Source organism: Podarcis melisellensis, assembly GCF_964234715.1.
Source record: "Podarcis melisellensis genome assembly, chromosome: 4".
Lineage (NCBI taxonomy): Eukaryota > Metazoa > Chordata > Lepidosauria > Squamata > Lacertidae > Podarcis > Podarcis melisellensis.
Window position 1 is genome coordinate 45,075,185 of NC_138531.1, and position 25,959 is coordinate 45,101,143.

The 25,959-nt window shown below is 38.4% G+C and overlaps 1 protein-coding gene across 11 annotated transcripts in view; it reads right to left on the reverse strand.

Annotated features, from left to right (window-relative positions):
- Window positions 1-25,959, reverse strand: part of DMD (dystrophin) — a 1,007,479-nt gene that overhangs the window by 514,976 nt on the left and 466,544 nt on the right. For 9 of the 11 annotated variants that reach the window (XM_081908923.1, XM_081908930.1, XM_081908924.1 and 6 more), the window contains 7 exons: window positions 20,537-20,716; window positions 17,376-17,504; window positions 13,542-13,712; window positions 5,897-6,019; window positions 3,725-3,862; window positions 1,463-1,615; window positions 385-567 (listed from right to left, as the gene is read on the reverse strand). In XM_081908923.1, the coding sequence (XP_081765049.1) occupies window positions 385-567; window positions 1,463-1,615; window positions 3,725-3,862; window positions 5,897-6,019; window positions 13,542-13,712; window positions 17,376-17,504; window positions 20,537-20,716 (1,077 nt within the window). Of the gene's footprint in view, window positions 1-384; window positions 568-1,462; window positions 1,616-3,724; window positions 3,863-5,896; window positions 6,020-13,541; window positions 13,713-17,375; window positions 17,505-20,536; window positions 20,717-21,491; window positions 21,727-25,959 lie in introns of those variants that run through there. The other 2 variants (XM_081908919.1, XM_081908920.1) reach the window with 2 other exon arrangements.

Sequence of the window (25,959 nt, forward strand, 5' to 3'; positions counted from 1 at the left end):
CATGGGATGGTAGGTTGAAAATACATATTTCTGAGTCACGCATGTTTATTGAACAAAATAAATGTATGGCACGCTGACAGGTTTAAACCGGTAATGTTATGGAAAATATGAGGCAACAAAAATTAATATGTACTTTTGTTGAATACTAAGGAATCTCTGCTGTTTATACTTGCTTGCTTGTGTTTTTTAAAAAAATTTAGGGCATTATCCAGGCAAATCGTGTACCATGAGGCTTATATTGTATGGTAAAATAAGGTGGCCCACATTTGCTGACCAGAGACTTTGTTTTAGGCAAGTTGGCATAGCAGTGGGTACTCTCATTGTTAGTAGGGTTCTGTTAGTAGCAGTATTTGCAAACATACATGTTTGCCAGGAACAACTCACAATTTGTGCATAGTTGAGTCTTCGAAATTGAGCAAATTTGCTCTCAATATCTCGCCAGCGCTTGCTGAGCTGTATCAGGGTTGGTTCCACTGCTTTTGCAGCCCCATCCTTAGACAAGCGATCAGCTTGTCTCTGTACCGCATTCAGCTCTTCCTTCTTCTTCTCCAATTCTCGATCAATTTCCTATTGAGCAAAATCAATACAGGGCCCAGGACAATTAGCTAACTAGATAATAAACTGCTAAGAATTAGCAAAATACTTCGGTAGAATCTTTCCCAACTTTATTGTTACAAACAAAAGAGTACACTTATTTTTATTTATTTTTGTTTACAATTAGACAGAAAAAAACAAAGGTGAGTATTGGGTGATTGATTTTAAATATTTAAGTGACATGTGTATTCTGGATAGTAATGTGGGCCCATATATTAACTGTCTAATACTCCCTAGCACAGTCTGACAGGTAATTGGAAAGATAGCTGTAATGTACAGAAACCACATATTAAATACCCATAGTGATTGTCAGTTGCATGGTTAGAGTTTTTAATTGTTTTTCTCAACGGAGAAGAAGCAAAGAACTCAACGGAGAATGAAGGAAAAGAAGACGATGCAAAATAAACGAGGCAATTCTTTGACAACAAATAAGTAAATCTTTAGAATTTTGACAATGAAATATGTTTATGTTCTGATGAAAATGAATGTGCTAACATGAAAAAAGAGTTCATCCATATACCGATAAGTCATTTGCTCATCTGGAATAAAGATACAGAATCAATTATTTTTTTTCTATAAAGCAATGGAAGTTTCTAAACAGAGTACACTTGATATACACAAGTAAAGTATTATTTCCTATAATTTTCTAAAATCTATTTAATGTAACATTTGCAAGGACACAAGGATAGGAATATGCAAGTCAACAAGCATTACTTAAATCATTTAAATAATAATATTAAGTATTGAACTACTATATCTCTACATCTTATTACATTTACATACAGTGACACATATATGAACATTATTAATAATAATAATAATAATAATAATAATAATATATGTAACACTGCTTCTAAAATGGCATTACCTTTAGCTTCTGTTCATCTTGGGGGTCTGGTAAACTTGCTATTTTTTTCTCAATGTCATCCAGCCAGCTCATTAGATCATCAGCCTGCCTCTTATACTGATACCATTGAGGAGAAATCTCCAAAGCTTTTTTCCTTCTTTGAGACCTCAGATCCTGTTCACAATGCAGACATTATTAGAACTGCAAAAACAAGCTCATACTATGGCCTAGTTTGCATGTTGAAATAAGCCACAATTTGTCTTAAACTATGGTTTAATTGTGATTCTACCTTCAGCAGCCACACAGGTTCCGTCAGCTTCTCCCCCTGCCCAAGCCATTCAAGCAAGCCATAATATTATTTCATGTTTTATCCAAGAGACAGATTGGGATGAAAACCTCTGCAGCACAGAAAGAGCAGTCTGCCGTCAGCCTGCTGCATCCATACCTCAGTGCTACCTGACTGGCCATCTCATTAGACTAAGAAACTACCTTTGCTAACTATAACTCTGCCGAGCACGTATGAATGGGTTGTGTGACTGAGGGCTCTTGAATCAATGAAACTGATAAATTAGGTTGGAAAACTGGTGTCACTGTCTTGGTCCTTATGCTTTGATCCTGGATTGCGTTTGTGATCAATAGCAGATGATGGAGTCTGGTGACAGCCCTTACATGACTTCCCAACAGTGGAGTTGCATCTGCTCATCAGGAGGAAGAGTGGGGGGAGCAAGACAGGAGTGGATGCAGGCCTGTGCAGACCTTGTATGCAGACCTCCCAGGGCGGGAGTCTTCTTAGACTAAAGAGCCAGGCAGAGGGCCTTCTTAGTGGTGGTGCCCGTCCTGTGGAACACCCTCCCATCAGATGTCAAGGAAATAAACAAATATCTGGCTTTTAGAAGACACATGAAGGCAGCCCTGTTTAGGGAAGTTTTTAATGTTTGATGTTTTATTCTGTTTTTAATCTGTTGGGAGCTGCCCAGCCAGATGGGTGGGGTATAAATAATAAATTTATTGTTATTGTTATTTAAAGTTATAGACTCACACAAACGAGCAGCTGGTCCCTTACAGGGGCCCCCAGCTGGCTTAGCCCTCCAAGGCCTAGGAACACACCAGGGCGGACACCAACACCAGGAGGAGCAACATATTGGCTCTGTGCTTGGAGGTAAGCAGTGCCACCACGCCTTTCCGTCTTCTACTGTTCATGAAATCTAGACTATAATTGGTTTGTTTCAAACCATGAGTGCTAAAATGGAAATAAACTGCCACTGTGGGGGGAAGGGGAAGAAGCTATGGGGGGGGAATCCGGAGAGGAAGCGCATTCACAATTAAACCATGGTTTAAGACAAACAGTGATTTATTGCAAATTGTGAACAAGGCATACAAATGGTGGCCAATATGTACACGGGGGTGGTGGTGGTATATAAATAGTTATGCAAATATATGAACCATGATTGTACTATAAGTAAAGGCTAAATATTTTCTTCTTTACTTGTTTCTCTAAGTAGGCTATGTTAATTTCTGTACTATATATATACATCTTTCAATAAGTTTTGTAAACTATTGTAACTGATTGTGTTTTATAAATATTATAGTTAAATTAAATTATGCATTATTGGGGATCCGCCCTTCCCTCTTAATCTTTCCCTATAATTCAATTTTCATTCTACAAGGTACAAATTTGCTTAACTACTCAATAGTCTTAGTGTTATACGTCAAGGCTGAATGTGTTCAGTGAGTCACAAAAATGAAAAATAAAATAAATAGCCATGCCCCTTGTAAAGATTGTCAGTAAGAATCTGATCAATCTAAATACAATTTTACTATCATTAAAGGCTTTGCATAAAACAGCTTTGCATAATACCACAGCACAAAATCTGAATTACATATAGTTTTCTTAATCAAAGGCATTTTAAACACTGAAAAGTTGTAGAAATTTTAACAGTCCTGCGTGCAAACCTATCAAAAAGTATGTTTAAAATGAATTGAAAGTTTTTCTCTATTCCTAGGCATAAAATGAAAAATAGCTATCTGCAACCAGGAATGTCAAGTAGCAATGGCTGCCGACAAATCCTCTTTCATAATCATAGAGCAGACTGCATTGATTTATTAAACAACAACGAGAAAACCATTGTGGAAGATCATATCTATGTGGAGGGGGAAAGATGCTATGGTAGATGCTAAAGAACCTCAGCTGTTGAGAGACTGCTGATCTCTCCATCCCTGTCCAATACCAACATGTATAAAAAAGATCAGAGAATTTGTGCATTTATTAGTTATGTTCTCTACCTTGAGAGCATTATGCTTAGTCTGCAACAGGTGCTGTTTACTTTTTATTTCCTCTCTTTTTCTTTCATCTGTGATTGTTTGGTGAAGTACATTTCCTCGTTGAAGCAGTTCTTTTACAGTACCCTCATTATCTTCACTCTGAGTTTTTTTTAATGAAAAGAAAAAGAATTAATGTAATCAACATTCTCTCCAAATATATATCTACACATAAAGCAAGACTGCTTAGCCTGTTGAATCTTGAAAATCTTGTAAAAAAAAATTGTACTATTACTAATCATTATTATTATCGCCATCCTTTACACACCATGAATATACATGGTGTTTCACATATTAACAAGAAAAAGCAACGGCCCTGCAAGCAGAAGACCTTAAACTCAAAAAAGTCAGCAGAGGGTAGATGTCAGAGGGGTCAAGGAAGAGGGAGGAGTAAACAAAAGAGAAACAAAAGATGGCCTTTTCCATCAGGTCCTAAATGTGTTGTCCTTTGCTTTAAAGCTTAATTTAACTTTCCTTGCAGGGTAGCCTTCCTGCTGAAAGTCAGCCAAAATTTGCATCTATAGATATATATTGTTTCATGCAAGTTTTATCCACATTCATATTGTGAGCCTCTGCCCCAAGTTTCTTAAGGATTTAGCAATGTCCCTGTGGTATGGCATGCTTATGAACTAAGAATTGAAAGCTTGGATACCGATGTTCATCTTTCAGAGCTACAGTAGAAGTATCAATGGGAAGCAGCAGCAACATTAGCCACATATTTTATTTTGAAATTATTTATATTGAGGATTCACTAGTATCAGGTGAGAGACTGTGCAAGTCTTGAACCAATTCTTGGATGCAGCGTTGGGCCAAAAAAACCCATGAAGATAATTTGACATTGTGATTTTCAGAAAATTTCAACTTTACTAATAACTTTAGTAAACTTTAGTAACAACTAACTAACAAATAATACTAACAAATCAATCAATAACATACATAGAAAGAAAGCAAATGTAAGAGATTCAACAATACAGACAAGAGTTCACCTCATGTTTGCAATAGACATTTCCAGTATTTTGGTGAATTCTAGAATTACAGGCTTCCTGGGGAAAATTTGGCAAACTGCATTATCTAGGTAAAGGTAAAGGGACCCCTGACCATTAGGTCCAGTCGTGACCAACTCTGGGGTTGCGGTGCTCATCTCGCTTTATTGGCCGAGGGAGCCAGCATACAGCTTCTGGGTCATCTGGGCAGCATGACTAAGCTGCTTCTGGCACGGAAACGCCGTTTACCTTCCCGCTGGAGCGGTACCTATTTATCTACTTGCACTTGATGTGCTTTCGAACTGCTAGGTTGGCAGGAGCGGAGACCGAGCAATGGGAGCTCACCCCGTTGCAGGGATTCGAACCACCGACCTTCTGATTGGCAAGTCCTTGGCTCTGCGGTTTAACCCACAGCACCACCCGGCTCCCTCAATTATCTAGGCACATACAATTTTGTTTCTTTGTTTTTACTAAGATTAAAAAAGATGAAGCTGCAGAGCTTTCACTAAATTTGATGTTGAAGACTGAATGAGTATCAAAGTTGTGATGATTTGAAGGTACCAAAGATTAGTGCAGTTATAAAATTATGCTGTCTAAAGTCATACCAATTTCACTCCCCTTTCTTCAGCTATACAAATTAACAACAGGTGCCTAATTATTTAAGAATTTGTCATGAGTACAAATAATGCACCCTTCCATCAACATTCAACACCTTTGTAGAAGGATTTCAAATGACTGAAATCAGAAAGGGATATAAAAAGTATAAAATGAATAGTTGACATCATCCACAGCTGGACTTTCGCTACCTCTGCTTTAGTCAGCATCAGGTTAAATGAAAGATTTGTAGATTGATCCAGCATATCTATAACTTGGTGCTGGACATACACTTCTGTCCGTTTCAGAAAATTATTCTGAAGGAATAAGCAAGTATTATTCTATGAAAGTTAGCATTGTATATATTACTAGAACATTATGATGACAATGCTACAAACAGTAAACGCTGCAGTATAATTTTATAGCAGCTAAACAGAACGACAGTGTGTTTAACCTGTCTAAAGAGTCAAATGCAAACATAGAGGTTTCTAATTTTTACTCCAGCACTTATTCCATTTCCATTTCCATTTTATTCATGCTCCCATCACAACCAATTTACCATATCTTTATTGAAGTCTTCCTCTTTCAGATTCACCCCCTGCTGAATTTCAGCCTCCAGTGGTTCAAGCAATTTTTGTATATCGTAGTTAAACTGTTCCAATTCCTTCAAAGGAATGAAGGGCTTTAAAGAACGGTTGGAAAGTTGGGAAGGGGGAGAGAGAAAGGAAGATTGTCAATTTTACATCACATACTGTTTTATTACAGACATAAACCAAAGCGACATATCTGTTTTGCCCCCAACTGTTAAATTAATTACATACACATTTTGGGTATTTTACAAAATAGCTTTTATGTAACAAAACTAGTGGTAGTACCTTGCTTGATCAATCTTTATTTATGGCTCTTACCTAGAAGTTTTGTTTATGTTGCAAAAGGAACTTCATCAACCAAATAAAAACATCATAAATCATCAAAATGAAAAAGCAATATTAAAACTATATAAAAGCCATAAAATGATAAAAGCCACAATCAATATAAAGGTATTTGCTGTTTTTTCAACTTCTTCACCAACAAAGCAAATATGCTTAATGAATACATATTTGGCTTGGATTGGTAGATGCATGTGAATAAATATGTAGAATGTGCATTCAATGAATTTTAAGCTTTATGAGAACTGGGTAGGAAACACAATCCTGACATTTTGTTTAAACCTGGCCTATCAGAAATCCTTCACACATTCAGAAGCAATTTTTCCACAAATATGCATATATATCATATTTTATATTGTTTTAAACTTCAAAAGATATTTTTATTAAAGACAGAAAAATAACCATATTAGTAAAACAGAAAAGTATTCCACAAATTCTGAATATTTCTAGCACAGTACATTAAAAATATACCACTTTAAAAAGTGGGAAACCACCTGTTTCCCCCCCTCCCCGCCCCAAACAAAAGCAATATTGGGATTTAGAAAGCTTTATGAGAAGGCTTAGTTACTGATTTATGTAAATTATAATACTGTCTTTAATTTAGAATCTTATCATAAGGACTACTTATGAACTTCAATAAGCTAGATTTCACTTGTTTTCATTAATGCATCACATGGGGGAAATTAATATGTGTGTACTTACAATTTAATATAAAGCCTTAAGTGCATTCTAATACTAAGATGTAAAATAATCAAATTGTTACATAGTGAACTTCCATTTTTGAACATCCTCATTGATGTGGTGCATTTTTATTCATTCATAAACAGAGAAATGAAATAAAAGATCCCTTTCAGATTCCTGGCATTAGATCTACTTTTAAGACTTTCAGGTGTTAGACAAAAAACTACTCAACTAACACAGTGCCATAAACCAATTATTCCAGCAACCTTAATCAAAATGAGCTGTTAAAACATGTGACAAATGACACAGGTTTACAGAGACGTAAGTAAGAGTCATTGTTTGGGAACATACAGTTCTGGGTTCCAAGCTAAAATGGATCAAAAGATAATTTAGCCCATGGCATTGCCCTAAGCACACACAATTCAGTTCTTCAAATATCAGTCTGAGCAATTTTGAATGTCAGCGATCCCAATGTCATTTCATAGAATGGGACCCTTTATTTCCATTTCTCCTGCAGCTTCTTTATTCCTAAAAATCTGCTTCTTTCACATTGGGAGTCACTCTGGAATAGAGTGACATGGGGTTCGGGGCTGCAGTAGTAAGGGGAAATGGGCAAAAGCACCTTCTGTTTATGAACCTCACCCATAGTTGGTCAAGGACTTTTTATCGCAACCATGTGAAATGTTGGCTAAATGATATACACTGGATGACAATTTGCTGCTGGGCCAAGTTATTACTACTACTGTATAAAGCAACTTATATTTAAATAATCACCTCACCTTTTATACCCTTGCCTGACCTTTATGACCTGCAACTGACTCACAATTTGCCATTCCTTGCTAGTGCATTCCGTGTTGTGGCAATGAGCTCATGGAACTCTTTGCCCAGTGAGATTAGACTGACACATTCTGTAATGTGTTTTAGGCATCACCTTAAAAATCTGTTGTTATAGCAAGCCTCTTCTTGAAGGTGGCCTATATTGTATTTCTGTGAGCATGCTGCATTTTATTATGTCTTCTGTATGGATTTGTTCATTTTATTCTGTATTGGTTTTAAATTTTATACACTGCATAGGTATATTGATTTGATTATGGGTATAAAAATTGATACGATAAATATATGTAAGCCCTTGAGCAAATGCTATTAAGTAATCATGGGATAAAACAATAGATAAGAGCAGTATTGCATTCTGTGTGAATTAAGACGGGTTTTCAGATGTTCCCATTTCTGTAAATTTCTGGTTATTTATATAAAAAATAATGCATATTATCCATATTTTGGCATGAAGGGTGGTAGAACATAAATTTACAAAATTGTATTTTGAAAATCTTAGCCACAAAAGGCAGAGCTGGCACAGAAGTTTGTCAGGAAGAGAACTTTGTTCAGCTGAAATAAACGGAGGAAGATTTTTATGACTATTTTGGATAAAAAACATTAGCATACCTTGGACTTAACTGTGCTTCCACTAGAACATATTTCCCGTTACTGTATGGTGTAAGAAAGAATACCAAGACCTCACATAACCAGGTCTACCGAGAAGCAAGTCCCATTGAATTCAATGGCATTTGCTCTCAGGTAAGTGGGGTTAGGATTGCTGCTTAATACCACAGCTTTATTAAAGGATCTTCTTGCCACACAAAAAAATCCCTCACAGAACCCACCTACCAAATCCTCAGAGAGCTAGGAAGTTCCAATAGACACAAATCAGAGTCTTCTTTCTTTATGTGAGAACAGGCCCAGACAGGGCAGGGGGGCATATGAGCCACTTGGCCTGGTCCTCCAATTCCAAAGGGGGCTTCAGTCAGCATATTCACAATACTTACTTGTTTATAAGACTTCAGTTATCCCCAGGGTAAAAAAGGGGGGGCACATATAGATATACCTGGCCTGGGCCTCTGCCTGTCTCTGTGTGAGAGGGAGGCAAGTAGAGACCCCAGCTGTGTCAGTCAGACTGGTCCCTCTCCCAGCATTCCTGTACGGAGGAAGAAAACGGGCTGCGGGAGGGGTCAGCTCCAGAAGCTCCTTGCTGATCTCTCCCTCACTGCAGACTCTGCCAGCCTTTGGCTTAAACCAGTGATTTTTTTTTTTTGAGGCAGATTATATTTCCAGATTTTCCTTAGCCTCAACCTGCCTCACCACCAGCCTTCACACTTCAGCCTTCTCCTCCAGCTTCTTCCTGTTCTGGCCCATTCTCGGACAGTGGTAGAAGTGGCATTTTTATGTTCCAGCCAGCCTACCATTCATTCAACCAATCAGATTTTAAATGGCACTGAATTCATTATCAGACCACTTTTCCCATTCAAGGAGTGGCCAATGATTTCTATCCAAGAAGCCAGTGAGAAGCGAAATATTACCATTGTCTAACACAAAAATAAAAAGAACCCAGATTTTCTCAGCTAACTGCCATCTGCCAGTCACAGAGGATACTTAGTATTCTAAACTTAACCTTTCACATAGCACCACATACACAGTTAACTTTTATATCCTGTCTTGGTAAGCACATTGTAAAAGGTGATTTCTTCATGGGCCCACAGTGTTTTTAACAGAAACAGAAAACCACTAGCCATGCATTTCCATTTTCCTGTTCCCTGGTGTTTCTTAAAAAAAATATTCCTACTTGCCTTTCCATGACAATTTTTACCTGATTTTTAAAAAATATACAAATATTTTAGCCAAGCCTGTTGCTTTCTAAAAATGCTATTAATTCCTCAACCTTCTATAATCTTAAAGATCCCTAAAATAAGTGTGATTAAAAGAAAATGGTCTAAATTACAATAAGGTTAAAATCTTGGTCATATTTAAAAGACTAATGTATCACAAATAAAAATCCTCTCAGCAGTAACCCACTTCTTGATAAATACATCAAATATTTTAGCCAAGCCTGTTGCTTTCTAAAAATGCTATTAATTCCTCAACCTTCTATCATCTTAAAGATCCCTAAAATAAGTGTGATTAAAAGAAAATGGTCTAAATTACAATAAGGTTAAAATCTTGGTCATATTTAAAAGACTAATGTATCACAAATAAAAATCCTCTCAGCAGTAACCCACTTCTTGATAAATATATTCTACCCAGTGTTTTGATCCAATTTCCATAAGAAAATGTGTCTGAGGGCAAACTAGGCAACATTAAATCAAGGCATGGCTAAGATTAACTGAAAGAAACAAATAGGAGTGTTGGATCTTCAAGACTGAACACAGACAATTGGTACCTGAGGTAGAAAGTTCAAGTAGCAACATTATACAAATAAACCACTCTTTAATAGCACCCATAATTTGCTACCTAAGGCAGCCACTTCATCTTGCCTAATGGTAAGGTCATTTTTGATTATGTCATTACAGCTTTAGTACTTTATTTAAACCCAGAGAACAATAACATTGTTGCATGCCTCCCCAATCTCTGAGTGGTACAATATTTCATGGGTCTCAAGCACTTACCCAGGGTTCATGTTTCCTTCGGAAAGAGGCAAAGCAGAGACACTGCTGTCTTTTTGATATATGATTTATTTACACACACGCACACACACAAACACACATCCTGAGCATACAGTGGAGGGATTCACAAAATTAACACCTCAAGAGGGCTTTGCTTCTTCCGTGGCTGCAGCTTAGAATTCAAAGAGAAATCAAACATCATTCTGACTCTCTCTCCATCTTACTCCATTCGGTTCTAGCTCACATCACTGCAAACTCTCTGCCCTCAACTCTGACACTGTCCTTCTAAATAACTGTGGGCACCTCTTCAAGAAGCTAGCCTTGCCTATATTTTAACACTTGCTGGATCCAGGGGTTTGAAGGGTCTCAGCATACCGCCTATTCCCCCGCCCTCTGCAACCTCATAACACCATGTTGACCATTTATGAAGATAGGAAGCTTAGTAGGCTGACCTGTATTTTGTTAATCTTTGCACCAGACACAAACCAGAACAGGTAGTGTGGTGTGACAAACAAGTTGTTCATTAATAAAACAAATATTTTCAGCAAACTACAAATGGAGGGCTTCTTTATACATATTTTCAGGGCATACATATTGAAATGTAAATATAATGTTCTGTGTGAAATGTAACATTTGAATGCAACAAAGTTGTGTATTACATGGGTACAACTCATCAGGAAGGAAGAATATATTGTTTCTGTGCCAAGTGTTTGCGCTGCAAAACAGGCTTGTTTGCACATAAGCCAAACTATGGCTTTCCGCATCACCCCCTAGCACAGTGCTTTGAATCCAAACCACTTTCTCTGGAGGGGTGGGGAATGCTCTGCTTAAAAACAGACCATGTTTATAGATTAAGCAGTTTGTATTCAAAGCACCTGACGAAAGCACCTGACGAAGTGCTATCTGCTGATCAGTGGTTACAAGGAGCCTCTCTGAAGGTGCTAATCACTAATTGGTCCTGAAAGCACACATTCAAAACAAGTTGCTGTAACTGTGATGATTATGATGTCAAATGATTTACAGGTGATTAATCCAGACCAACTATCAAAGTTGGTCCATGGTGGATGTGTGGAATAAGGATCTGGCCCACTAGCCAGATCAAGCTGCCTATCCCTGACTTACCTGGGCCATGCAGACACCACCTTCCCAGTCACTTTTACTTCTGTGCCAAGCCAAGCTAAGCTACAACTAAACCTTGGCTATGTTTTGTGGTTAGTGAGGAGAGAGCATAGTTATGACAGCTTAATATACTAGGCAAAACTTTAGCTTTTGCCAAAATATATGAATTGTGTTCTGTTTTTAATACTGAAGCTTCAAATTTTCAGTGCTAAGCACACATGCATGAAAAGCATAAAAACTGCCGGTTGCTGAGTGAGTAGATTGAAACCAGCTCCAGATTCCCAATGCTTGTCTGTGATTACACGGAACTTATAATCAATAGGATAGTGTACTATTAGAGGCTATTCCCATAATTGTGTGTCTCTTTAGAACAGCGATGGGGAAACTGTAGCCCTCCAGATTTCATTGCACTTCAAGTCCTTGCCAACATTACCAATGATTAGGAATAACAGAAATCGTATTCCAACAATATCTGGAGCATCACTACTTCTCAATCCCCGCTTTACAATATGCTTGTATGCAAGACGAACCTTCATTTCTTTCCCTATTTTTTAAAAAACAAAAATTTATATAAATGCCCTCTAATTTTATCAATGAACCCTGAACCATTTTTACCTCAACAGAATCTTGTGTAAATTTATGTATAGTACATTTTGCGCAATGGCTTTTAGATTCTATACAACTTCAAGTACCTTATCTCACCTAAGTGTACTTTTCACATTTATTAGGTGGGCACTGGGATTGGAAGTTTCAAGAAACAGTTCACTAGTGCTGAGCTAGGCACAATTCAAGTTGGGGAAAGTGTATATGTGGACAACTTTGATAAGGCAAAATTTCCCAACTTCTGCTGTAGCTGTATCACCAGCTTTTGGAGCTGTAGATGCTGTGGTTGCCTGCAAGTGGTCCTTGACCTCCTGTTAAAAGCCTAGCTGGGTGGAAAAGGCTCTGAAATACATGCCAGAATATATAATACTGGACTAGACAAAACAATAGTCTGACTCAGTATGCAGCAGTTTCATAATTCCATATGTCAACTTTTGTTTTTGTGTTGGGTTATGGCTCAAAAGGCAGACTTACTTCAGCTCTCTCAGGCTTCCTGAAGTTTTCATTTCTTTTCTAAATGTCAGTGGTTTAGCCCCTTCCTCCCACCCTTTTTCAAGTACAAATATTGGTGGGTTCAGGTCTAAGCAGCTTTGCCCATTTTCAACTTGCTCTCCTGGCTGCCTCCAAGCAAACTAGATCTTAAGGCTGCATTCCTACGCATATTTACATGGGAGTAAATCTGATTGAGCACAATGGGAGTTACATAAGGATAAGCATGCATAGGATTGTGCTATAAGTTGCCCAGTTGGGCTAAAAAAACCTTGTTATCCAGAACTGCCTTTAGCAAACTGGTCTTAGAAAAGCTGGCTTTAGGAAAGTTAAAAGAAAAAAGTACCAAATATTTACCACACTTATTTTAAGCTCTCTCCAACTCTTCCACTGATACAGCTCAGCAACCATACAGACAAACAAAATTGGTGAAAATTATTTGCTTTTGACTCATTCTCACTGTGTTGATCTTATTGAGTTGCAAACATATCAGCATGAAACTTGTGAACAGATTCTTGCACCGGAAGCACCAATGTGAATTTGCTTTAAGACAACATGCTAGATAGAAAAGCCGCATGCTAGTTTTACATGTCCTCCATTTTGGTATGACAGCATGCTTTTTAGTGATACAACAACAAGCATCATTTCTTTCTTTTTTTCCTCGGCAGGAAATTTTTGTGGCTAGTGAAAGCAATAATAATAATAATAATAATAATAATAATAATAATAATAATAATTGGAACTTTGCTTCTGGAAGGGACAGTTTATTTTACGTACACACTCACAAAGGCTCTTCCAAGGTTTCAGTTTTTAAATTCCGGATTTCATTCCTTTGTCCTTGCTAGCTTCTGCTTTGTAAAACGTGCCCTCAAAAAAACCCAACCATACCCACTTTGCGAAGCTCTCTTTAGCATATACAAGTAGCTCAGCAAGGAGCATGTCCTCCTACCTTTTCACTTTTAATTCTTTCTGATAGGGCTGCAAATCGCTGGTTGAGCTCTGCCAGTTTAGGCTCTATTACTTTCCTGCAGTGATCTCCACGGTTTGTCATCAAGTCTACTGCCTGGTCACGCACAGAGTCCACCTTTGGACGCATATCATTCAGCTCAGTCTTTAAGCGCTACAGTCCATGAGTAAGAGACAGGGCTTGAAGTTAGTAATAAATGCAGGAAGGAAGGGAGGGAAAAGAGAAAGAGAGAGTGTGCAAAGGAATATGGAGCAAAACCACAAAGCAAACGTTAGATAAATGCTTGTGACTAAGCATACAGTTGTGTAGCTCTGAACAGTCCATGCCTAGCTTTTCATATATATTTTCAGGCTGACAGAAATAGTGAAACAGAAGATAAATATGCATTTAATCAAAGACATAGAAAAACATCCTGAATAACTTATTTTTTCCTCAGCTGATTCCCTGAACAACACAAATATGTTTATGTTCAGAATAGCAAGAGCATTTAATAGCAGATACTCACACTGTAGTGCTCCTGTTCAGGGTGCTCCAATTTCATTCCCCCTCCCACAAAGCTTTCTATGCCCCCACCAACAATCAAGTCGGCAGTGTTCACTGGACTGTTTCTTGCCTCATCCAAAATGTTTAACACCTCCAGGTTTTTTGTACTTGTGCAAACTTTGTGGTTCCTCCAAGAGTGATGATACCTTCTTCTTGAATTGTGATAACTACAGTAATATAGCCATTTGGATCATTACGAACCAGCACTCATATAACCAAGATCACCATTTGAATACATATGCAGAAAGATTTCATCCTTTCTTCTTGCAAATTTCAGCTCGGTGACAGGCCCTCTGACCCTCAGCCCACCAATATAATATGGTCTGTTATAGGATTACTGAGATGTTACGTGTTTTGTACATTAAGAAACAAAGCTATAGAAAGCTTAAGTGTTAATGGTATGCATAGGAACCAGAAGATATTCTACAGAAGAGATCTCTCTCAGTTTCCTTAAGGTATTTAAAAAATATGTTAGGACATCCCTGTACTCCACTTCCAGTGCTCTTAAAACAGTTTTCCCTCACATCATCTTCCATGCTATCATGATCTTACAGAAAAAAATATTTCAGTGTTGTTCTGGTATATATATATGCATCTATCTATCTATCTATCTGACACGACTAACTGACTAAACAATCTATCTATCTATCTATCTATCTATCTATCTATCTATCTATCTATCTATCTATCATCTATCTATCATCTATCTATCATCTATCTGCCTATCTATCTATCTGTCTTTCTATCTATCCATCTATATATTATATGCACATACACATTTAATTATTTAAAACCAATGTAGGTTCAATGCAAAATATATCTACATATGTTCAAGAGAAAATGACCATACATTTGTATCAAAGTCTCAAATGGGGGACTCTTGAGAAAGTCCTGTAACACTCTGGTTACTGCAAGTAACAAGAACTGGTGGCTTCAGTTAAATCTATGCTACAAGCCTAGCACTGCAGATGGCTGGAGTGATACTATACTTTCAGCCCAATAATGATCACAATAAGCCAAGAGAGCCTCATCTGGCTCTATAAAACTGATGAATCTGGCTTGGTTCCTTAGTTTCAGCAAACTGAGCTGTTTTACTTGCTTGGCCAATTGCTTGGCCTACAAGCCGTCAGCCCTAACAAATTCTCAATTCAAACTTTTTTGAAATCAAACTTTTTTGTGAAAATGTGATTATACTTTGAACTGCTTAGGCTATTCCAACTGAGTTCATCCTGCTAAAAAAGGAGTGTATTTAATCCCTCTGAGATCCAATTAGAAAGGGGCATAGAAACTTTCTGGTTCTGATAATGATATATATGTCTGAAATTGTAGTTTTACCTCAATAAATGAGATCTTTATTTATTATGAACATCTACCTCTATATTATATGTCTACAGCTTTAGCTAGCCCAATAGTTGTTGGTGGACTATGCACAAGATTACAATGATGATGGAATGATACACAATTTCATACTGACAGTTACACACAGTGTAAGTTTTGAATCATTTAATTTCACCAGCTGGAAACATGCATTTTGTTTAACAGGTACTGTTTTGAGACAATTAACCTAATTGTTCATAACCTAATTGTTAGGGACATTTATTCAGGAAATGGAATTACTTCCAACCTAAAAGTAAGCTTTTTGTATTACAAAAATTTACATATTGAAAGCTTTACCTCTGTAAGACAAACCGGATAGAAACAAAAGAATTGTTATTGCTCAGAAACTTTTAGAGACCTGATTCCATGTTTGCACCTTAATTTTTCATCATTATACTTACTGGCAGATACCCAGATATCCTTCAGAGGATCTGCCACTGGAATTTTAGGAAGCATTTTTTTAAAAAGAAAGACTAACCTGGTCCCTTAGTCCATACAAGCATTTGTATAATTTAAACAATGTTAGGTCTAATTATTACTTACTTTCTAAAATGCTTCTAATTTTATGTCTTTTCCATACTAAATATCCTCTTTACAACACAAAACTGCTTGGAGAAATAAATGCATCCATAATTTCCTGTTTAGAGAGAATAACTGAATTTCTATTCTATTAATACTTGGTGCTGTTTGGTGCAACAGAAGATAGGAAAACATCTTGTGTTTACAAGGGAGTGAATGAAATCCCAGTTTCCATCACACTTTACCAAGAGCAGTGGTTATCATGATGGTAGTGTTAACATATTAGGAGTCTCTAGGCTGAGAATCAAGTCCAATTCTGACATTACAGGAATGCAGGTTGCCATTTCCTCTGCTCCTCTTGTCCATTATTGGATCAGTATGGAAGCAGAAAGCATGAAACCATAATCAGTAAGATCTAATCCATTTATTATAGCCAGCAGTAGATATTGAAGACCAGGATGCTCCCACTTCATAAAGGCAGGGGAGCATGAGACACTGAGATTTCTCTCTTAGATCTTTTCTTATTTCAGAATTCTGAAGGAGGCAGCAAATCCCTCTGAAGGAGCTACACCAATTGGGATAAAGCAAGCTGGAGGGGAAGGGGGTTAGGAATAATATTTCTCATACAAATAGTGGAGCACAATTCTTGACGAGCTATGAAGACTCAGGCCAGGAATCTCAGAAAGAAGATCCAGAAGTTGCGAAAGTGAGCAAGACTTTGAAGAGATTGAAGTTTGGAAAATATATATCTCCCCCCCACACACACACATCGATCAGGTGGTTATGAACCTGATTTATTACCAAGTATGATATTAATTTATATGAAGTACTGCATAATTTGTATGATTATATTTTTGCAACAGAAGTTGCACATACATTTAAGCCATCCTATAATACGCTTTGAAAAATCCCTCTTCAAATGATGAACCACTTCCACAAAGATAATATCAAACTGAAATACAATGTTGTCAAATGAAATCACTGCTCAGAGAGCTTTGAAGTGACATGAATATATAACAAACAACAATCCTCAGAAGAATAGATATTTGATAAAAGGAGCAAACTGATAAAAGAAGGCTGGTATTTCATTTTTAAACAGATACAAATGGTATTCAAGAGATACAGGCCTAACAATAAGTGTTCTACTCACCATGAAATCCTCAAGCCAATAACTTATTTGGCTTTTGTACTGAATACACTTACCTTCACTATGCTCTATTAAGCAATTTAAAAGCTGTTAGACAGTGCCTTTGTTAAGAGAAAATGTGTTTTGCTTTTATCTAAAAATATTATTTGAAACCTGTAGGGCAAAAACCCTGGGGATGCACACTATTAGATTTTTATAATATATTTTTTCCAGAAAATTGTATTTGTTACCTTAAGAATTTCTTCCCTTTGCTGAGGTTTTTGTGTTTCAGATTCATCCAATAGTATTTCCGTCCGATACATCCAGGTGGTGATGTTAGCAACATTCTGATCAAAATTCTCCATGTGTCTCTGATATGCCTGCATATAAAGGGAATAGAACATATTATTAAGTAATTACAGTAGTAGCTGAGACAAAAAGAAAAGAGAATTGTAAACCAGCTTCCATGAGCACAGGGAGACTTTAAGATTCTCAACTTGTATGGCAAAGTGAAAGGTGTTCCAAAAGCAAAGTAATTCTCTGAATTACTTTAAAAACATATTAAAAAATCAACCACTGGTTCTCATATAAGAAAGAATCATTCTATAGTATGTGTGTGTGTGTGTGTGTGTGTGTGTGTGTGTGTGTGTGTACTATATGCTCATATCAAAGACAGTAACAATATCAGAACAGACAACTGATGAATTGAATAAAATGATGCCAAGAGATAGAAAATTTGTTTGTTCTGATAATTGCTATTGCCAAGACTGAAGAAACAGAGAAAAAACACCATGGGTTTATCTTGTCCTGCTGTTTTCCCCTGGGGAAAACCACTCTCAAGCAGAACAAACAGCAATTGGGTCCCCCTCTCCCCCCGGATTGACATTTGTCTGATTTAGCACTAAACAGCAGGTTTTCTCTGGGAAAGGAACATGGCAAGGAGAAAACCACTTGAACTCATGCTTTCTAGGCACAGCACAAGTGGAAGTGTGAATGAGACCTGTGCCACAGCTCGGGAAGACTGTGTTGCTCAAATAAGGCTCATCTGGCAAAGGCTGCTACCTAAAGCACAGTGGTTCATCATATGAGGGCAGCCACACAGCAGATCCTGGCATGCCAGTAGGAGTAGCCCATTTAGAAATCATTCCTAGCCTTAAAGCATTTTCAGAGCAGGGCCGTCCTTAAGCATATCGGGCGCTGTGGTGCAAAGATCCCTCCGGCGCCCCCCCCCCCGTTTCCCAGAGTTGATGACCTTTTTAAGGGGGAACCCCAAAGTTGTTGACCTTTTTAAGGAAAGATTCCCCAGAGTTGTTGACCAGAACTTGGGAATTTCACTACAGGGAAGGAGAGGCAAGATCTGGGGGCAGGAGGAAACTACCCCTTGCTTTACTGGATAAAAAGAGAGAGAGAAAATGGGACAGAGGAAAGCAGGAAGGAGAGGGCATTTAACCCGCCGACAGAGAGGAGAGGAGGGTGGTGGTCGGGAAGCTGAGCCGGGGCAGAAATAGCGTCGCTCCTCCCACCCATGCAGGCTTCCCTTGAAGTGAGTGAGTGGGTGGGTGGGTGCAGGGGGACAGCAGCAGATTGTCCTCACCCACGACCACTCACGCAGCGTACGGTGTGTGTGTGTGTGTGTGCAGCCCACTGCATTTTGCAACGCTACTTAAAGGGAGAAATAAAAGTGCACTTAGGCACAGCTAAGGATGGGTCGGGGGGAGGAGCCAAAGGCCTTGGGCAGACCCCACGAAATAATTCTTTCCATCACAGTTCAGCTTGGTCTCCTGAAAAGAGTCGCAGGGGCAGCAGCCAAAGCAGCTCTTTCTGCTCCTGGGTGAGAAGGAGGAGTCCCCTTCTGCCCGCTGGGAAACCACTGGTGGAGAGCTTTGACAGGGAGCTCCTGGGAGAGGCTCCAGCTTCCCCGTCAAAACCGTTCCCACCTGCCTTTTCGGGGCTCCCCTCCCGCGTTCCTGCCATGCACAGGAGGCTTGGGAGGCAAGCTGCACAGCCGGGCATGCAGGGAAAGGGGAGGCTGCCGGCAAAGCCACGCAGTTCTTCCACTCGCTGGGGCGCCCCTGAGAGGACAGCGCTGTGGCGCAACGCACCACTAATCTCTATGGGAAAGACAGCTGTGTTTCAGAGTATGGCCACTGTTGTTACTCTTCTGGAACTGACGTTTTAGAACTGATGTAAGAGAAAAATGCCTGTTGGTGGTTACAAGAAAATACAGCTTTTCTTATTTATCTACTTTATTCTAGTGGTGGAAATGAGACAAATATATAGCCACATTGCTGTCAAGTAGGCTGAACATATGCTAAATGAAGTTGGCCATATTATTGAACTGCTGTTATAGCGATAGCAGCAATTTCTAAACATTGCATTGTTGTATTATTTAACTGGCACAATTACCACCTTTCCCCCCAAATTGTTTACAGTTGCATTTACAAATTGTGATAAGATAGATATATGGGGACTCAGTCAGCAATAGGTCTATCAAACCTGGTATTTCAAAGAGCCACAAAATTGTGGCCATAATGGTAGTGATTTAAAAAACAAACAAACAGGAAAGTTCAAATCCCAGCTCAGCCATGAATTTACTGGGTGGACTTAGGAAAGCTGCTGTATCTTTAACCTTCTGGGCACTAATGGCTCACAGTAATAGTGTCAGCTGCTGCAATTACAAGTAAAAACTGCTATTCTGTGCATACTAAGTTTTAGCATGCCCCTGCAAACTCACAATTCCAGTTATTTCCAGGCATGAGTGAAACTCAATCTGCAGAGAATTCTTGCATGATATGATTCATCATGTGGCCACCTCTGCTAATGGCAGTCACAGCTACATATTATGAAGGGTGAAGTAATAGGGCCTAAAGCCTAACTTCTCTGTGTGTATACAAACATAGCATTTACAATAAAAAAATTTAAAAATGCTATATACTATACATACATAGTTCAGCTGAAACAATGTTTATAGACCACAGAAAACAAATACCTTTCTTATTTTGTATGGTTGTCTTGATTAGCATTAGCATTGTATGCTTTTTCTAATGGGTGGTGAGAAACTTAACAAAAAAAATGATGTCATTTAATTACTGGTGATCTCTTATCAACCATCAGATTTTTGAGGGGAAGGATAGATACCCAGCTAGAAGTAATTGCAGTTTGAATGTGGATAGGAAGGTAGAATGTTGGGAATTTAGCTGGACTGTAAAAAAGCTGCTATGATGTGATGGAGGATTAGCCGTTTTTCTGCCTGATAAAGGAATTTGTTTACTTCCATTATGCTCCACCTACGTATTTGTAAATAAAATAGATATTCCAAAGACATCCTAAATCTCCATTGCTCTTCTTGCTTCCCAAACAAGCTATGTAGTGCTATCTCTGGAAACAGAAAGTAACAATATGTAATTCTTACCAGCAACAAGTTAAACCACTCTTCAGCTCGAGATGTCACTGCAATCCAGTTACTACTCAGAAGACTGAGTTTATCGTTCACTATGCTTTCCTTCCCTTTAAGCACTGTCTTCAACCCTTCTCCCAAATCAGTAATGTTCTTCAACTGAAGCTGGCGTTTTTCAATTTCTAGCTGGGTTGCCTATGAAAAGCATGTGCATAATGATTAAATAAGGAAGAAGAGTTAGGAAGAACATATTATGAACCAACACTCATATGTTGCATATTAACATTGTTAGAAGCAGAGAGGAAAAGGTCTAGTATATTTCAATATAGATATGCATAATAAATTGAAAGTGAAATAAAGATGTAACTTATTACTTTTGATCAATATTGTTATTATTTATTAAATTTCTATACCGGCCTTCAGGATCACAGGGCGATTTACAATATACAACTACAAAAAGACATAACATAGTAACAAACAAAAACAATAACTCACATAATACCTGTGTGCCATGCTTTATGCATTTTGGATCACCTCATACTTTAGGATGGGCGGGAACCTTCCCTTTACCAATGATGTTTATCCAAGGAAAAAGAGCACTATGAGTTCTTTGCAAAAACATATACATTCCTGTGACTTTAGAAGGAGGATGTGAGCTGCTTCTTGATGGCCTTATCTCCTATTGCCATGGGCGTAGCCAGGATTTGGGGGGGGGGCAGGTTCAATGTTGGGGGGGGATAACCAAGCTATCTTTGGTGCGATTGGTCAGCGATTGGTCAGTATTTTTATTTATTTACTTGATTTAGGGGATGCCCCCTCCCTGACTACATCTGTCAGGCCTGGTCGTTGTCCTCTTCAGATCACCACACGAACGCTTCTTGTTCTTTTATAACTTTTTATTGATTATTAACAAAACAATCTTATAAACGGTTCTTAAATATCATTCCTCAGAGTCACTTCTTTCAGATACCTTCTGAGCTCTGCTTCTCCATGACCAGCCACCCTCAAAATGGCGAAGGCGCCCTTTCCTTCGCTTTCCCGCTCTTTTTTCTAACCTCCTGGCTAGAGCTGGCTTGTATCTCCCCTCCTCCGAATCTGAGCTAGAACTTAACCCTTGCCTTTCCTGTGAACAGCCAGTCCCTCCCTGTTGTTCCTCTTGCTCCCTTCTATTAGATTCACTGCTTTCCTTCCCCCCTTGGGGAATGCTTTCTCCCTCTGATAAACTGAAAACTTCTAACTCCTCCCTGACAACATCCATGCCTTTTGCTGCTGTATCAGCCAGCTAATGTCCTTTACCTGACTTCATTCTCTTTTCTACCTCCTCTCTCTCTTCTACTCATTCATAGAATCCCCTGTTTTATCCCTTCATGCAGAGGGAACAGCAATGACAGCTACAAGAGTCAGAGGCCTCAGCTGAAGCAAGAAAAGAGAAATGCTGGGCAGACAGGAAGGAGGATGAAATAAAGCAAGAAATCTCAGGCCTCACTGGGGTAGTACCAGACGACAAGCCAAAGAAGAATCTCCATCTAAATAATGTTCTGGCATACCATTGCTTTTTCTTCAAGTGTTCACAGAATTGATATTTTGCCTTGCTAAGTTGCCAGGCTCCATTTGAAAGATGTCAGTGATATATCGCTTAAGCATGTGTGTATATCTATGTTGAAAAGTGCATTGATAAGCTCTTCACAATTTGAATTTTTTTTAAAAAAATGAGTTATTTATTAGTGTTGACATCAAATTGTCTCAGCTGATTTAATATGGGATTAAATCCTGCGTTAAAAATAATAATCAAATACTTCAAGCCAGCAAGACAGCCAACAAAAACAACCCCCCTAGACAACTCCCCAAACCTAACCCAATTTATAGTTGGGAAAATCCATGGATTAGGGAGAAAGCTCACAGCAATTGTAATAAATGCCTATCCCTGTTTGGGTTGGGAAAATCTGTTGAGCTTGGTCAGACAAGCTCAGGGTCTATACAACTTATTTTCCCCAAAGCTCTTAGGTATCTGTGAATTTGCTCACTGGTCCCTGGAATTTCAAAAAATTAAGCTCTGGGTGTGTTTAGTTGACTCTGTTTGATATAAGATTCATGTCCACGACTTGGAAGAAAAGCAAACTGAAACTAATAACATATTGTGTACATCTGTAGACTCTTTTTTTGAACTATAGAAGAACATATCCAGGAAATAATTCAGTCTGGAATAATCCAAGCAACAGCAGCTAGGTACTGGTAAATCTGTATTCTGAAGCAGAAAGTTGCAGACTCTCACAACATGGCAGTTTGTGCACAGAACAAATGTAGTATAACAGTTAGAGCATTGGTCAACAAACTTTTTCAGCAGGGGGCCGGACTATATATTTTGGGGGAGGAATGAACAAATTCCTATGCCCCATAAATAACCCAGAGATGCATTTTAAATAAAAGGACACATTCTACTCATGTAAAAACACACTGATTCCCAGACCGTTCATGGGCTGGATTTAGAAGGTGATTGGGCCGAATCCGGCCCCCGGGCCTTAGTTTGCCTACCCATGAGTTAGAGGGTAGGATTTGAACAGAGTTTGAGTTAGTCCCACGCAGCCATAAAGCTTATTGGGTGGTCTTTGGCAATTACCCTAGTCTACCTCATAGGAAATAATAGGTTAATTATGTAACCCATGCTGAATTCATTGGAAGTAGACTAGAATATACATTTGATTTAAAAAAACCAAAAAACCACTGCATTGCACTACCCAGAATTGCAGCTTGTTTTATACTACTATTATATATCTGCACATACACTGATTACAATGCTCAAGACATCGAGTCCATTAATCATATTTTGTTACATTGTGCGAAGTATGAGCAGGCCAGGGCTGAACTGATACTACCCTTGCTGGTGCCTTTCCCGGGAAAGTCAGAGGCTCACTATGTCAGGTTCCTACTGGAAGACCGGACAAAAGCTAGAACTTTGGCAGTGGCAAAGTTTTTATCGGTGGTTGAAAGAACAAATGAGCCCTATATTCCAAACAAAGTGCTTGATTAACCTGGAGGCAGGCTGTATGAACTCTGTATTGATTTGTAATGTTTTGTTGGTCTCTGGACCGTAATAAAGTTTGTTTGTTTGTTTGATTACAATCCAGCATGGGATCCATGAACAACCGCATGCATGTGCGCACACAAATTTATTGGTATTTTTTTCCTGCAGAAATCCCTCATGTTGGGTTTCCATGTATTTTTTCCACACACACCAAAGTTTAAGTAGCAGTTAGATTTCTGTTTGGCAGAAGGAACTGTTACAGAAGTGAAAGAGAGAGCCTAGTAAGTCCTAACAAGTATGTGTTATTTCCTGTTCCACTTCTCATTATAAATGAACTTAGTGTACTCTGCACATTCTAGTCTAATTCCAGATTTCTTTATTACTTCTTTACAAAGCACTGATGAAATATTCACACTCTTAAACAGGAGGATGGTGTTGTACCATGGTAAAATTTCAAAAGAAAAAACAATTTCCAACAACAGGGACTAGATGTCTCTATCAGTACTGGCAGCTGGTAAATTAAGCAGTGCTTGTGCTTTCGGCAAGCACACTGGAAATCTGAATAAAATGATGCAAAAGATAAAATCATATCAGTCATTGCAGCTACTTTCAACATTCAGAGTTGATGATGAACAGAGTACATAACTTTACACTGCTTAATACTCACATAAGCCTTGTAAAAGATGACGACTATATATCTTAATAATCACAGATAGGATCGTTTAGGATCGTTGTATAAATTGCTACTATGTCCTTCTTGCCAAAGGATCATGCAGTTATTAACTTGAAGCATCTATACTGTTCTTCGTAACAGTAATGAAAGATGACAATTTCTAATTTATTTTATTCGTGTCATTGAAAGAAGACAACGCTACCAATTGCGTTTCTAGCATAACTCAACACACAATTAGGTATTATGATTGCACATGATATTTGTTACTATTTTATAATGTGAGCTAGAATGTAACAGTAATGCACTTCCAGTTCAAACATGGTAACAGGAGCAAATGGCGTAGAGGTTTTCTGGAGAGTACCATCTGCTATTCTAAATTTGAGAATGGGCCAATATTTCTTTAACTGAAATATGAGCCCCAAGAGCCTAGAACAAATTGTTTATGCTAGTCAAGTGTTCTCTAGCTCATCAACACAATATGAAACACAGTCTTTCAAAGTGACCCCAAGAGAAGAGCAGGCTTTTAACTGGGGAAAGAAGTGACAACATGAGCACTGGGAGAAATGTACCATCCCAAGTGGTTTAAAGAGTGACAACCTTGTCCTGGGAGAGGGTTAAGATCCTTCCTGAAACTCTTCAGTCTAGAGGTTTGAGGGGTTTTTTTTAGAGGTTAGGGCTGCCTTCCTGATTCATATAATAAGGCAGCCCTCTGTCACTAACGTTTTGGTTTAATGGGGTCTTTTCCTTATTACTCAAACCCAACTTCCTGAAGTTTCTCTCTCTTCAGTTAAAGGCAGGAGTATTCAGTTCAGTTTATCGGGCTTAGGAAGGCCCAATTTTCTGGCCTTAGCAAAGCCTAGACAAAGTTAAGGGCGTCTGATTTAGCTGATTCAATTCCACTGGCTTTGTTAACTTGGACTGTAAGGGAACATTCTCTTGCCATTAGCTTTCTGCTATAATCACTAAATTATCAACTCCACTCATGAAAATGCAAAAGAGCGGACAGTTCTTTGGTAGGCTAGCAGGTACTTTATAGCAAATTATCACATTTCTCCTGTGTGTGAAATTTTAATGAAGTTTTCCTTTCCTTCTTGATTTTCTTAGTAATATAGGCACTACCTTTTGGTTGCGAGGGTGAGAAATAACAAAATCACTCTACTGCGTAACTGCTCTAATCAGCAAACCTCGCACACTAATTATAGAACTTCTGGAGTACCAAAGTCAGTGTTTAATTATTAAAGGAATTCAATTAAAGGAAGGCATTCCTATGTTAACTGCAGCTGTGGTAGACATGTCTAATCAGTATACAAACGTTAGCTTTTATATGTATACAAATGTGTATGGGATGGCATCTGCAGTGTGGCAGAAATTTCGTTCATGATTAACAAAGAATTACTTTGATTTCTTTTGGAAAAAACATGTTCAGTGACTGTCAAGCTTGTTCCTAATCCTTGAGAATCTGAAATTGTTCTCTGAAACAGTGAATGCAATCATAGCGATAATTTCTGGAAAACTGCAAAAGCTGTTGAAAGCAACAAATATTTACTGGGCTGTACCCGTATTATCAATGCCACTATGCCAAATTTTTGGCTACAGCTTGCTGGGACATGGAAAAAGCCAGGGACAAGTCTATCCAAATGTTACAGGGGCAGGGACAGAACTTCACTAAAAGCTCCTGTTTTGTGGCAGCAAAACCCTGACAAGTATTGCACAGCTTAGAGGTAGAAACAAATGACCAGGGAA